Source organism: Haliotis rufescens, unplaced genomic scaffold, assembly GCF_023055435.1.
Source record: "Haliotis rufescens isolate VD_foot unplaced genomic scaffold, xgHalRufe1.0.p SCAF_21, whole genome shotgun sequence".
In the NCBI taxonomy this organism is placed as follows: Eukaryota; Metazoa; Mollusca; class Gastropoda; order Lepetellida; family Haliotidae; genus Haliotis; species Haliotis rufescens.
The window spans coordinates 9,246,055-9,259,946 of record NW_025963902.1 but is presented as its reverse complement, the minus strand read 5'-3'; the positions used below and the strand labels follow the sequence as shown (position 1 = coordinate 9,259,946).

The window sequence follows — 13,892 nt, the reverse complement described above, 5'->3', positions numbered from 1 at the left end:
TTTTACCTCGAATCTATATAGGCCAGGGCGAGTCCTACATTTCTCAAGAAGAGTTCACGTCACAGAAACATCACGGCAAATATTTAAAGAACAACTGCCTATTGTCTTCCTGAATTCATTAAAACAAACATTCATGTACCACCCAGATGAGCCAACGCCATTTTGGTCCTCAGAGGCGCCCCCTTGTGAACACGTGTTTCCCAAAACATCCAGGTTATCGGTTCATAGGAGTAGCGTGACTCCCGTGACAACCACACAGTCAGCCGTCAAAAACACACCAATACGGGAGGAAATATCCGGTATAGGGCAGTGGGGACTGGGTGGGGGTGGAGGGTATGAACGCTGATTCCAGCTGGGAGGGAAGCTTGTGTCATCTATCACCTCGAATACTCAGATAAACCAGTTCTCATTATGGAGGACTGTGCGTTCAGCGACCACCTGTGTCCTGTGGGTTTCAGAATTATGTCACATAAATCATTCTCCTTTCCGGCCGAGTAACAAGTCAATTTTGATGTGCACGTATATGGCCGTTAACCGTTATTTTCCCCAGGGTACTGTTCGTTCGAAATGTTTTAATCCATGGCATAGGCGCTTCCAGAGAGAAGGGGGTGGGTATGACGCGGCCGGGGACCGAACCCCGGACCTTCCGCTCTCCGGGCGGACGCTCTACCACTAGACCACGGAGGCGGTTGTTTGGAGGGAGGGGGTGGGGATTGGGGTGTGTGTGTGTGTGTGTGGGGGGGGGGGGGGGTGTGTGTGTCCAGGGGTCCGGACCCCTCCCCCTTTTGAAAACCAATTGTAGCCACCCCCACTCCACCCCACCCCAATCCCCACCTCCTCCCTCCAAACAACCGCCTCCGTGGTCTAGTGGTAGAGCGTCCGCTCGGAGAGCGGAAGGTCCGGGGTTCGGTCCCCGGCCGCGTCATACCAAAAGACGTTAAAAGATGGTACTTGTTGTTACCCTGTCTGGCGCTCGGCATTAAGGGGTTAAAGCAAGGACTGGTCGGCTCGGAGTCAGTATACTGTGTCTAGGTGGGGTATTCATGTTAAACTGCGGCATGGTATCTCAGTGAGCTAGCACTATAAATCGGCATCAGTCCGGACTAGTACAAGCAGCCACACACACACGTGCATGCACGTCGCTATATAAGTGCAATAATCTTGGACGCGACGTTAAACCCAATTTCACCTCACCTCACCCTCCAAACACACACTGAAAGAGGGACCCCTCCCTTTTAAAACGGTTTTTGAAGGGAGAACAGTAAAACATATGTGATCTGACGGGTAAAAGAAAGTAACTATACATTTGACCAACACATTACAAACGTTGTCAAAACGCTACAGTCGCCGAAACACCGCAAACTAAATGGCTAAACACTTCTGTGATACCCGTATTAAATACATCACCAGCGAATAACTATTTTTTGTTTGTTTCATTAAAAACCACTGTCAAACATGGGTGTGAACATTCTTTGCCCGGGAGTGTATCTTAACATATACTGTCGAATACTTTAATATTCAATTTAAACCCAGGCTTGTCAATCGCTAAAAACGTTACTACTCACGGGAACAAAGTCATCTTTGTCCTGTGGGGAAATGAGGGTAGGTTTTTGTCATTGATACAAGCGCCAGACAAATGCAATGATTCCGCGAAGCAATTTGCGTTCAGTTGACGTATTACTTGTTCAGAACACCCCCACGCTGTAAGGGAGTCCGTGTTAGTTCCAAATGTCGCAAGAGTGAGAACTATTTTTTATTGTCGCAAGGGTCAGAACTATTTTTATTGTCGCAAGGGTCAGAACTATTTTTATTGTCGCAAGGGTCAGAACTATTTTTATTGTCGCAAGGGTCAGAACTATTTTTATTGTCGCAAGGGTCAGAACTATATTTATTGTCGCAAGGGTCAGAACTATTTATATTGTCGCAAGGGTCAGAACTATTTCAGCTGAGGCTTGGACACTCCCCGTCTTGTGTGTATTGCGGGTACTTGGCAGTGTCCTACGAGAGTGTCCCCGCCACGAGGCCACGTTTTCATACAGCCATTCAGTTTGAATGTTGGCTCCACGACTCCGTGGAATGGGAATCAAAAACAGTACGTGATTGCCCCATCGCTCCATTGGGACTTTATGAACGCTGTTAGAAAACTATTCCTATTTTATATTCAATCTAAAACCGACGAAGTGTTTTTAATTCTACATTTGAAACGTCTGGTATCCTTAAATTTTAACCTTCATATATTCAGAATCAATATTCTAGACATTTCCTATAATTAGCCACGCATCAAGTGATGTATTTCATGCAACCAACCACACACGGCTGCAGCAAGCATCTGTCTCGTCGAGTCTGACTCACTCAGTGAAGCTGGAGACAAAACTTATGGTAGTGTTCTGTTGGTTCTTCTTCTCCCCCCCTCTCTCTCTCACCGCAATTCCTCCACATCAACTTCCCCTTTCCTCCCTTCTTCCTCGTTCCTTCTCGTCCCCTCATTTAATATCTTCTCATCATTTCCTCTTTTCCCCCCTGTCCCTTCTCCTCCCAAGCCTTCTTCATCCTCTACCGCGCCATCTCCAAATACCTCCTTTTCTCCTTTCCCCTTCCTTGCTTCCTCCGCTTCTCTGCCACTCTCCCTCGTGTCTTCCTTCCATCTTACTTACTTCTCCTAATATGACCCCCCGGATACTTCTCTACCTCCCCCTCAGACCGCCTTCTTCCTCCCACCTGGTCACTTCTCTACCTCCCCCTCAGACCGCCTTCTTCCTCCCACCTGGTCACTTCTCTACCTCCCTCTCCGACCGCCTTCTTCCTCCCACCTGGTCACTTCTCTACCTCCCCCTCCGACCGCCTTCTTCCTCCCACCTGGTCACTTCTCTACCTCCCCCTCCGACCGCCTTCTTCCTCCCACCTGGTCACTTCTCTACCTCCCTCTCCGACCGCCTTCTTCCTCCCACCTGGTCACTTCTCTACCTCCCCCTCCGACCGCCTTCTTCCTCCCACCTGGTCACTTCTCTACCTCCCCCTCCCTCTCCGACCGCCTTCTTCCTCCCACCTGGTCACTTCTCTACCTCCCCCTCCGACCGCCTTCTTCCTCCCACCTGGTCACTTCTCTACCTCCCTCTCCGACCGCCTTCTTCCTCCCACCTGGTCACTTCTCTACCTCCCCCTCCGACCACCTTCTTCCTCCCACCTGGTCACTTCTCTACCTCCCTCTCCGACCGCCTTCTTCCTCCCACCTGGTCACTTCTCTACCTCCCTCTCCGACCGCCTTCTTCCTCCCACCTGGTCACTTCTCTATCTCCCTCTCCGACCGCCTTCTTCATCCCACCTGGTCACTTCTCTACCTCCCTCTCCGACCGCCTTCTTCCTCCCACCTGGTCACTTCTCTACCTCCCCCTCCGACCGCCTTCTTCCTCCCACCTGGTCACTTCTCTACCTCCCCCTCCGACCGCCTTCTTCCTCCCACCTGGTCACTTCTCTACCTCCCCCTCCGACCGCCTTCTTCCTCCCACCTGGTCACTTCTCTACCTCCCCCTCCGACCGCCTTCTTCCTCCCACCTGGTCACTTCTCTACCTCCCCCTCCGACCGCCTTCTTCCTCCCACCTGGTCACTTCTCTACCTCCCCCTCCGACCGCCTTCTTCCTCCCACCTGGTCACTTCTCTACCTCCCTCTCCGACCGCCTTCTTCCTCCCACCTGGTCACTTCTCTACCTCCCCCTCCGACCGCCTTCTTCCTCCCACCTGGTCACTTCTCTACCTCCCTCTCAGACCGCCTTCTTCATCCCACCTGGTCACTTCTCTACCTCCCTCTCCGACCGCCTTCTTCATCCCACCTGGTCACTTCTCTACCTCCCCCTCAGACCGCCTTCTTCCTCCCACCTGGTCACTTCTCTACCTCCCTCTCCGACCGCCTTCTTCCTCCCACCTGGTCACTTCTCTACCTCCCCCTCCGACCGCCTTCTTCCTCCCACCTGGTCACTTCTCTACCTCCCTCTCCGACCGCCTTCTTCCTCCCACCTGGTCACTTCTCTACCTCCCTCTCCGACCGCCTTCTTCCTCCCACCAGGTCACTTCTCTATCTCCCTCTCCGACCGCCTTCTTCCTCCCACCTGGTCACTTCTCTACCTCCCCCTCCACCCGCCTTCTTCCTCCCACCTGGTCACTTCTCTACCTCCCTCTCCGACCGCCTTCTTCCTCCCACCTGGTCACTTCTCTACCTCCCTCTCCGACCGCCTTCTTCCTCCCACCTGGTCACTTCTCTACCTCCCTCTCCGACCGCCTTCTTCCTCCCACCTGGTCACTTCTCTACCTCCCCCTCCGACCGCCTTCTTCCTCCCACCTGGTCACTTCTCTACCTCCCCCTCCGACCGCCTTCTTCCTCCCACCTGGTCACTTCTCTACCTCCCTCTCCGACCGCCTTCTTCCTCCCACCTGGTCACTTCTCTACCTCCCCCTCCGACCGCCTTCTTCCTCCCACCTGGTCACTTCTCTACCTCCCCCTCCGACCGCCTTCTTCCTCCCACCTGGTCACTTCTCTACCTCCCTCTCCGACCGCCTTCTTCCTCCCACCTGGTCACTTCTCTACCTCCCTCTCCGACCGCCTTCTTCATCCCACCTGGTCACTTCTCTACCTCCCTCTCCGACCGCCTTCTTCCTCCCACCTGGTCACTTCTCTACCTCCCCCTCCGACCGCCTTCTTCCTCCCACCTGGTCACTTCTCTACCTCCCCCTCCGACCGCCTTCTTCCTCCCACCTGGTCACTTCTCTACCTCCCTCTCCGACCGCCTTCTTCCTCCCACCTGGTCACTTCTCTACCTCCCCCTCAGACCGCCTTCTTCCTCCCACCTGGTCACTTCTCTACCTCCCTCTCAGACCGCCTTCTTCATCCCACCTGGTCACTTCTCTACCTCCCTCCCCGACCGCCTTCTTCCTCCCACCTGGTCACTTCTCTACCTCCCTCTCCGACCGCCTTCTTCCTCCCACCTGGTCACTTCTCTACCTCCTTCTCCGACCGCCTTCTTCTTCCCACCTGGTCACTTCTCTACCTCCTTCTCCGACCGCCTTCTTCCTCCCACCCGGTCACTTCTCTACCTCCCTCTCCGACCGCCTTCTTCCTCCCACCTGGTCACTTCTCTACCTCCTTCTCCGACCGCCTTCTTCCTCCCACCCGGTCACTTCTCTACCTCCCCCTCCACCCGCTTTCTTCCCCCCACCTGGACACTTCTCCACCTCCGTCCACCCCCCTCCTCCCAAAACACATAACACCTCCTTCACCTCACCTTCTTGAACCCCCCACCCCCTCCCTCCCCGTTACCAGCATCCCCGGTTCCTCGTCTCGTATCACGGAACGTATGTCCTGATTACTAGTTACAAGTAAGAGGAAAGAGTGAGTGAGTTGGGTTTAACGCCGCCTTTAACAGTATTCCAGAAATATTACGGCGTGTCCGAGGAAAGTCCGAAGTGATGCAGGTCTAAGACAGCGAATCGCGGCCCCTTAGACGTCTGAGCCACCCGTGCCCCCTAAGAGGAAAGAAATTCACAATCACTTACAATATTTTAAAGTTTGTTAATGCAAATCACATAAACCACCATTAAGGGTACAAATTAATTAGCCAAATTAAACAGAACGATAAAATCACTTCAAAACGTCAAACAACCCGCAACATCACAACCAACACGATACGCCAACAATGCACAAATGTCATGTGTAGTGACATGCTTGAGGAATAAGCCTCCTGTTTGTATGGAGTTGAAATGAGGCCATTCAATCATATCAGTGGGTTTTAAAATCACAATAGTACATGTCCATGGCATTTGACCATGTATACATTCGCTGTGCAGAGTTGCGTCCCTTGGCCAAGCCTGAAACCAATGATTCCTCGTTCGTATCCCGGTTCGCCCCGAATATGTTTCTTTGTTTATCAGCACCATACAGGTGCTCGTAGGTTTCAGGGGTAAACGCCTGAGACCTGCATCACTTCGGTCTTTCCTCCCAGGGGGCACGGGTGGCCCAGTCGTCTGAGGCGCCGCGATTCGCTTTGCAGAGTTGCGTCCCTTGGGCACGCCAGAAACCTATGATTGTGGGTTCGAATCCCGCTTCGCCCCGATTATGTTTCTAGGTTTGTCATCACCATACCCGTGCTCGTGGGTTTCACCGAAGTGGTAAACGTCTGAGATCGATCTGCATCACTTCGGGCTTTCCTCCCACATTAAGCTGACACGCCGCGATATAACTGGAATACTTGTCAAAGCGGCGTTAAACCCAACTCACTCACTTATTCACATGACAACGGTTAAACAACAACAGTTAAGCCGATACACATGGAAGGGTATCTGTACAAAATTACATTAAGCTACATGCTGTTCCATAACACAATACTGCATTTTTCCTGATGCGAAAAACCGTTATGCAATGTTACATATTTCATTTCCCACCACGAGAAAAGCATCTGTTTTCTTGACAAATTCGGTTATGCCTCGTGCAAAATGGCATTACTGTTATTCTTGCTGAAACTCTACTTCAATTCTAGTATGAATAATGCAAAATATTTTTTCGTACTCCTGTATGAGCGATACTGCCATACCGTCCTTCTGATGTATTAATAATTAAACATTCACTTCGTCTACATGCGTGTTTATCACGGAAGAGAAGTACATGTAAAACCGAATTATGAAAGTTCTACAGATCTGCTTGTTGCCACAAGGATGACGAGGGAAGAAATCTACTTGTCCAACGGAAGATAAATGCGAGTGATATAATATTGTGAGCCATTGTAATAAGTCTGTCTCTTAATGAACATTACATTAACGTCACATTAGGCCCTCCGTATTGTGTATAAGTTTCTCATCTCCAGCCTCAACCAGGGTGGGCAAAATATCTAGAAATAAAATAAATTGAAAAATTGTTTTTTTACTAATCATGCAACTCTTTTAGGATTTTTTTAATTGTTTAGAACGCTTTGTAACATCTCTTAATTCGATCGCACTTTGAAACGAAGTGTTAATACATTTAGCCCAGGAAGGATCAACCTGACCTGGTTTTTTTATGTGCAACTGTTGGAGTATATTTTTTTATCACACCTCGGCCCTTAGGACGACTTTCGTCACCCATGCGACACAACCATCACAACCCCAAACAACAACAGCCCCCCCCCCCCCCCCCCACACACACACACACACACTAAAAAAAAAGAGTATTACAATTACAACGTAACTTGTGAGTGAGTTTGGTTTAACGCGGATTAGAACACTATCTTAGGTACATAACAAGGGGTCAGCTTTAAGTGATATGTGATGCGGGTCTTAGACGTTAATCACTTACGGTATGGTGATGGCAAGCATAGAAACATAATCAGGGCAAACGCAACTAAGTGTGAATATGTTATGTGGTAGAGTCACATACCATAGTCTCCTCACTGTAGGGTAGTTCCTGATTATTATGTAAACCACTCGCAGATGTTGCTTGGCATTTGTGGTATTCTTCTTCATTAACGGAGACAGATGAGACACTATGGGAAATGGAGGAGGGTTAAAACAGGATGAATGGGACAACTCTGTTTCACGCCTAGCAACGAGTATGGATGGAGAAACCAGGGGTTGATACTATGAACAACGGCCCATGCTATCTGGGTACTATGTCACTCTTAGGATCTCTGGCTGTTAGTAATCGAATATGGATAGACAAACCAGTGATTGATAGCATGAACAACGTCCCACGATATTCGGGAATTATGACACTGTAGATCGATTAGTTAATAATCGATAATGGCTAGACACACCAGTGATTGATAGCATGAACAACGCCCCACGATATTCGGGAATTATGACACACTGTAGATCGATTAGTTAATAATCGATAAAGGCTAGTCAAGCCTGTGATTGATAGCATGAACAACTACCCATGTTATCTGGGTACTATGTCACTATGTTGAACTATGGCTGTTTATAATCGAGTATGACCAGACAAACCGGTGATTGATAGCATGAACCACGATCAGCGCTCTCCAGTTACTATAACTCTGTTGAACTGTGGCAGTTAGTAATCGATATGGATAGACAAACCGGTGATTGATAGCATGAACAACGATCCACGCTCTCTAGTTGCTATGACACTCTGTTGAACTGTGTTAAAAATCGAGTATGGATAGACAAACCAGTGATTGATACCATGAACACCAACCACGCTCTCTAGTTGCTATGACTCTGTAGAACTATGACAGTTAGTAATCGATATGGATAGACAAACCAGGGGTTGATAGTATGAACAAAGACCCATGCTATCTGGGTACTTTGTCATTCTGTAGAACTATGTCAGTGAATAGCTGAGTATGGCCAGAAAAACCAGTGATTAATACCACGAACAACGATGAACGCTCTGTAGATACTCTGACACTCTGTAGATCTATTGCTGTTATAATCGAGTATGGCCAGACAAGCCAGTGACTGATAGCATGAACAAAGATCCGCGCTCACTAGTTACTATGACACTCTGTTGATTTGTGGCTGTTAGTAATCGAGTCTAGCTGGACAGACTAGTGGCTGATAGCATGAACACCGACCCACCCTATACTGGTACAATGTGACCCTGCAGAACTGTTGCTGTTAATAATCGAGTATGGATAGACAAACCAGTGATTAATAGAATGATCACCCTTCCGCGTCCTCCAGGTACGATGCCACACAATCCGCCCGCTCCTGCGCGCACTGAGGCCTCCCGATCTCCAGTAATCTGTTCTTACAAGCATGAGGTACCGTGGATTTATTCTGGTACTTATCCCACGGATGCAGAACCGTTTCAAGGGGAAGAAACATCAGCTTTACCCACCGCACTCTCCGTAATCTCCATCTTCATCGCTGCTGCTGAATCATCTATGACGTCATTCGTCCGTGACCTTTATTATTGTCGTGGTTTGTTATATTTACCTGACATTTTACAGGTGATATATGTAAAACACTGTCTGTGATTGTAGCCGGCGTGTCTGCCGATACTAACGTAAATAGTATTTGTACGGAGAGACTGGTTGTTTATTAAGAAAACCAAGAATAGCTCAGATATGTTGATTTCAACTTCTTGTAACCGAGGCTTTATATAATCCCATCTCTTTCAAGAGATGCTGTACGTTAGTACCATCACCAAACAAGAGCTTTTCACAGATACTGGAACTATAATTAGTACTGTTAATCATTTTGTACCTTGAATATACTACGTATATCGCCCTCCTTAAAGGTTATACTAACACCACGTGGGCCACGAACGTGATTCGATGCAAAACCGAGGCTCGATAATAAATAAATAAATAAATAAATAAATAAATATGATGATGATGATGATGATGATGATGATGATGATGACGAAGGCGACGACGACGACGACTACAACCATCATCATCATCATCATCATAACAATAATAATAATGACGCAATGGACATAACGCACCTTATAGGTAAAAAAAAGAAGACAAAGTTCCCACTCCACATTTATCGGATTATTTCTGTACCAAGTCGTAGTTACTTCTCTTTTATTACCCACGTGCTTCTCGCTTATACTTACGAATAAAGTGTTTCAGCGCTCTATCACGGATGTGCGTGTTTCACGCAGCAAAACTTCTGTTTTTCAATTAACCCGATTTCATTTAAGACTTACAGAACAAAGGTCTACATCACTTTAAAACAAGTTTGATTCAAATCAGAGCATAGTACAAAACAAGTCCGTTGCTTGAATATACCGAAAAATTCAGAAAAAAACCCGTTATTACTTTTTTAAATTTATTTATGTTATGAGGAGTAGGACACACTTCCTGTAGTATCACGGGGGGCGGGGGTGAGGGGGTGCGGGTGACACCAGGAATGCGAACCCGAATCTCCGCCGTGGCGAGCGACGCCTTATAATTAACCACTAGCTGTCCTCTAGCTATCTTAGGGCCGTTTATTATGGCTAACATACCCCAGTCTCTATTCTAGTCTTGGAAAATCAATGTTGCGTCCCTCAGTCTGAAATGAAATACGATTCGGTCGATCAAATACAACTTTTGCCTCTGGTAAAAAATTCCCATGCACCGACTTTCATCAACGTGGAAGAACAGATATTTAATCTAAACGCGATGTTTCGTCAAGCCAACATCGCAATGAACATCGAGGATGGACCCCGCTTGTCTATTTTCATTGCATGGGAAATTCTAAGATCTCTAACTATGCACGGGAAGCAGCGGGTTTCCAAATAAAATTGAATGTTTGGAAGATTGAGATCGGCATTCGTTCATCTCATGTACAATATATTTTTTTTGTAATATTCATGTTATATATAATTTATGTTGAAATTAACAATGACATGAACATTTGTATTTACAAAGTGGAAATTATGTCACATTTATTCACAATGATAATGTTTTCACATGTTGTGTTTTAATTAATTTGATATGTTTACAAATATGTAGGTTTATCTTCTAATCCGACTTCTTATTGCAAAGCTTAACCTATTATTTGCTTTTTACCACAGGAAATTAAAGGTCTTTGTAAACCGACTCTCGAAATCTCACCCTTAAACCTAGGATTTGACTGTTACCACAGAGTGCGAGATAGTTCAAAATAAACATTCATCACTGACGAAAACATCACAATAATTACTTCAGAATCTTCATCTTTTGATAACTCATCTGTTCATGATTTTGGAGTAATCAAGGTATTTCTGTTTTGTCTGTGAATATAAGTCCTGGTAGGTATTGATGGAACGCTCGGCTCAGCAATAATACCCGTATAATCTATTAATAGCCCGGATGCTATATTCAATAACGCATTACAATAAATATATGGATTACGAAGCACAACTTCAAAATACCACAATACTTGAAACATGCACTGTGTAAATGCATCTTAATTTGGATGACCTCATCGCAGGGGCGGGGGGTGGGGATGTAACGGGTGGCCCAGTCGTCTCAGGCACCGAGATTCGCTGTGTAGAGTTGCGTCCCTTGGACATGCCAGAAAGTTATGATTGTGGGTTCGAATCCCGGTTCGCCCCGATTATGTTTCTAGGTTTGTCAGCACCAGTAAAGACCGCCTCCGTGGCCTAGTGGTAGAGCGTCCGCCCGCATAGCGGTAGGCTCGGGGTTCGATGCCCGGAAGCGTCATACCAAAAGATGATACTTGTTGTTACCTTGTCTGGCGCTCGGCATTAAGGGGCTAAAACAAGGACTGGTCGCTATATATGTATACGTGCAATAATCTTGGACGCGACGTTAAGCCCCATTAACGTGTTTAACCTTCTTCAGTGAAACAGCATACTTAGTGATTTACATGTGCTTGAGTATGACGTGTGTATGAAGAAATAATGCTAGTTATAATTGGTATAAGCAAATTCAGCAATAATAATGATGATGATGGCAATGATAACAAAGATAATGATGATGTGATGGTAATGATGATGATGATGAAGAATATGAAGTAGATGATGATGATGATGATGATGATGATGATGATGATGATGAAGATGGTTATGATGGCGATAATGACAAAGATGATGATGATGTGATGGTTACGATGATGACGATGAGGACGACGACGACGGTGATATCCTTGATAAAAAAAAAATGAACAAATTAATGCAAAAATCAAAACTGGTTGATTTATGAAAAAATGACTTCTGGCCCTTCCGAGGCGCTGGTAGATAATCGATTATCTGTTGACATAATTTCTTTTTAAGACGTACAAATGTCATACTTCTAGGGAAACAGTGTACCGATGACATACAAGCAGAGTCTATTAAAACCATTAATACCAAGTATTTAAAATAGTCGCGTACAGTTGCTCTATATAAGTAAAGTGTGTATGTTTGAGTACGAATGCTGTGTTTGTAAAGGACACGACGTATATGTGCCAGGATGTTGTCAAGTGGTCAGTCTCGAAGACAGAATCACGTATGTCGTTAACGTCGGTAACTTGAGCATTATTAGAACAGTTCCCGAATGAACGTCTAGACTGTACACGACTCATTTACACGAAAGTCCCAATTTGGGAGACCATTGTTCCTCGATTTCTGCCATGTTGTATATCTTGTTGTATGTCTAAAGCCTAAAGTGGCCTACGTCAATCCCATCATTCATGTGGGGCAGTGTTAGGTGAGGTGAGATGGTGTTTAACGTCGCGTCCAAGATTATAGCTCTTACATAGCGACGTTCGTGCACGTGTGTGTGTGTGTGTGTGTGTGTGTGTTTGTGTGTGTGTGTTGTGTGTGTGTTGTGTGTGTGTTGTGTGTGTGCGTTGTGTGTGTGTTGTGTCGTGTGTGTGTTGTGTGTGTGTGTTGTGTGTGTGCGTTGTGTTGTGTGTGTGTTGTGTCGTGTTGTGTGTGTGTTGTGTGTGTGTGTGCGTTGTGTTGTGTGTGTGTGTTGTGTCGTGTTGTGTCGTGTTGTGTGTGTGTGTTGTGTCGTGTTGTGTCGTGTGTGTGTGTGTTGTTTGTGTGTTGTGTCGTGTTGTGTGTGTGTTGTGTGTGTGTGCGTTGTGTTGTGTTGTGTGTGTGTGTTGTGTGTGTGTTGTGTCGTGTTGTGTCGTGTGTGTGTGTGCGTTGTGTTGTGTGTGTGTGTTGTGTGTGTGTTGTGTTGTGTACGCGTGTTGTTTGTGTTGTGTTGTGTACCTGTGTTGTGTACGTGTGTTGTGTTGTGTTGTGTTGTGTGTGTATGCGTGCGTGATTGCGTGCGTGCGTGCGTGCGTACGTGCGTGCGTGTGTGTGTGTGTGGCTGCTTATACTGGTCCGGACTGATACCGGTTTTATAGTGCTGGCCAACTGAAATACCATCCCGCAGTTCAACATGAATATCCCACTCAGACACAGTACACTGACTCGCGCCGACCAGTCCTTGTTTTAGGCCCTCAATGCCTTGCGCCATGCAGGGTAGCAACAAGAACCATCTTTTAACGTTTTTGGTATCCTTTTCATTGATTCGTTCATTTAATTACTATCACTATTTAGCCTTGTTCTCCCAGTGGAATCTGTTTCGGAAGATTATCGAGACTGATTAATTTCCAGCATTGACGTTTTGCATTGTTATAAATAAACACGGTAAATATACCTAATTATGATTCCTATTAACTATAAAAAGATGTTTTCCCAACATCTGCCATAATGTTGTACAAACTACAAATGGAGAAATCGATCGATACGCGTTTACAGTGAAATACAATACTACATCATTGCTGCCCGAGTTATAATGTAGGTTACGGAATTCGCCGAGTGGTTCCGAATGAAACTTACAGATAATTTAAACAGTGAAACCTTTGACACACACCCACCAAGAACGGATAATTGAATTCAATCTCACAATGCCTGAAGTGTTATATATTTAAATTACCAACAAAAATGCAAAAATATGTATTTTCAATAACACCAGCGGTTACGTAATACAGAGCTTGATGCTAGATCTGGTTCTTGAGACAGTCATACTGGACTACGTCTCGCTCTCAACACCTGAGCTTGCCACTGTTATGAACATTTTATCGATGAGTTTGTCGCTTTCCGTTTTTGTCTTCGTGTGTGTTTTATATGACAAGACATGCGATTATCAATATCACAAATGCGTTGGCGTTTAAATACCATTTTACAAACATTTCTCGACGGCTTTCATTTACTCTGTGGTGGATCTTAAAGCAATCGAGATAATAAGTCCCGTTAGACCTACAGTGAGTTGTTTTTAACAAAAGTTTTTTTACTTTGTGTTTGAGATAAGGAGAACATATGGTCTGAACCACGACGTTGGACACACATCCACAACCAAAAACAACCGTTAATTATTGCATTCACTATCGGGGTATGTTTTTTTTTCTTTTCACTTATTTTGACATCCATTACTGTCTTTTAACACGATTCTATTGCATTTCAAAGGATTCTATTCCTATCATCGAAGATAGA

At 46.0% G+C, this 13,892-nt stretch overlaps 2 protein-coding genes across 2 annotated transcripts in view; both read left to right on the top strand.

Annotated features, from left to right (window-relative positions):
- LOC124150822 (nitric oxide synthase, brain-like) overlaps nt 1-13,892 on the top strand; it is a 257,074-nt gene that overhangs the window by 17,279 nt on the left and 225,903 nt on the right. The gene's annotated exons all lie outside the window — the stretch shown is intronic.
- On the top strand, nt 2,665-5,355 carry LOC124150798 (extensin-like). Its single transcript, XM_046522870.2, has one exon. The coding sequence runs from the start codon at nt 2,665-2,667 to the stop codon at nt 5,353-5,355; it is 2,691 nt and encodes an 896-aa protein (XP_046378826.2).

Bases quoted from the DNA above. Each gene is read 5' to 3' on its own strand.
- LOC124150798 (XM_046522870.2), top strand. From the start codon at position 2,665: ATGACCCCCCGGATACTTCTCTACCTCCCCCTCAGACCGCCTTCTTCC.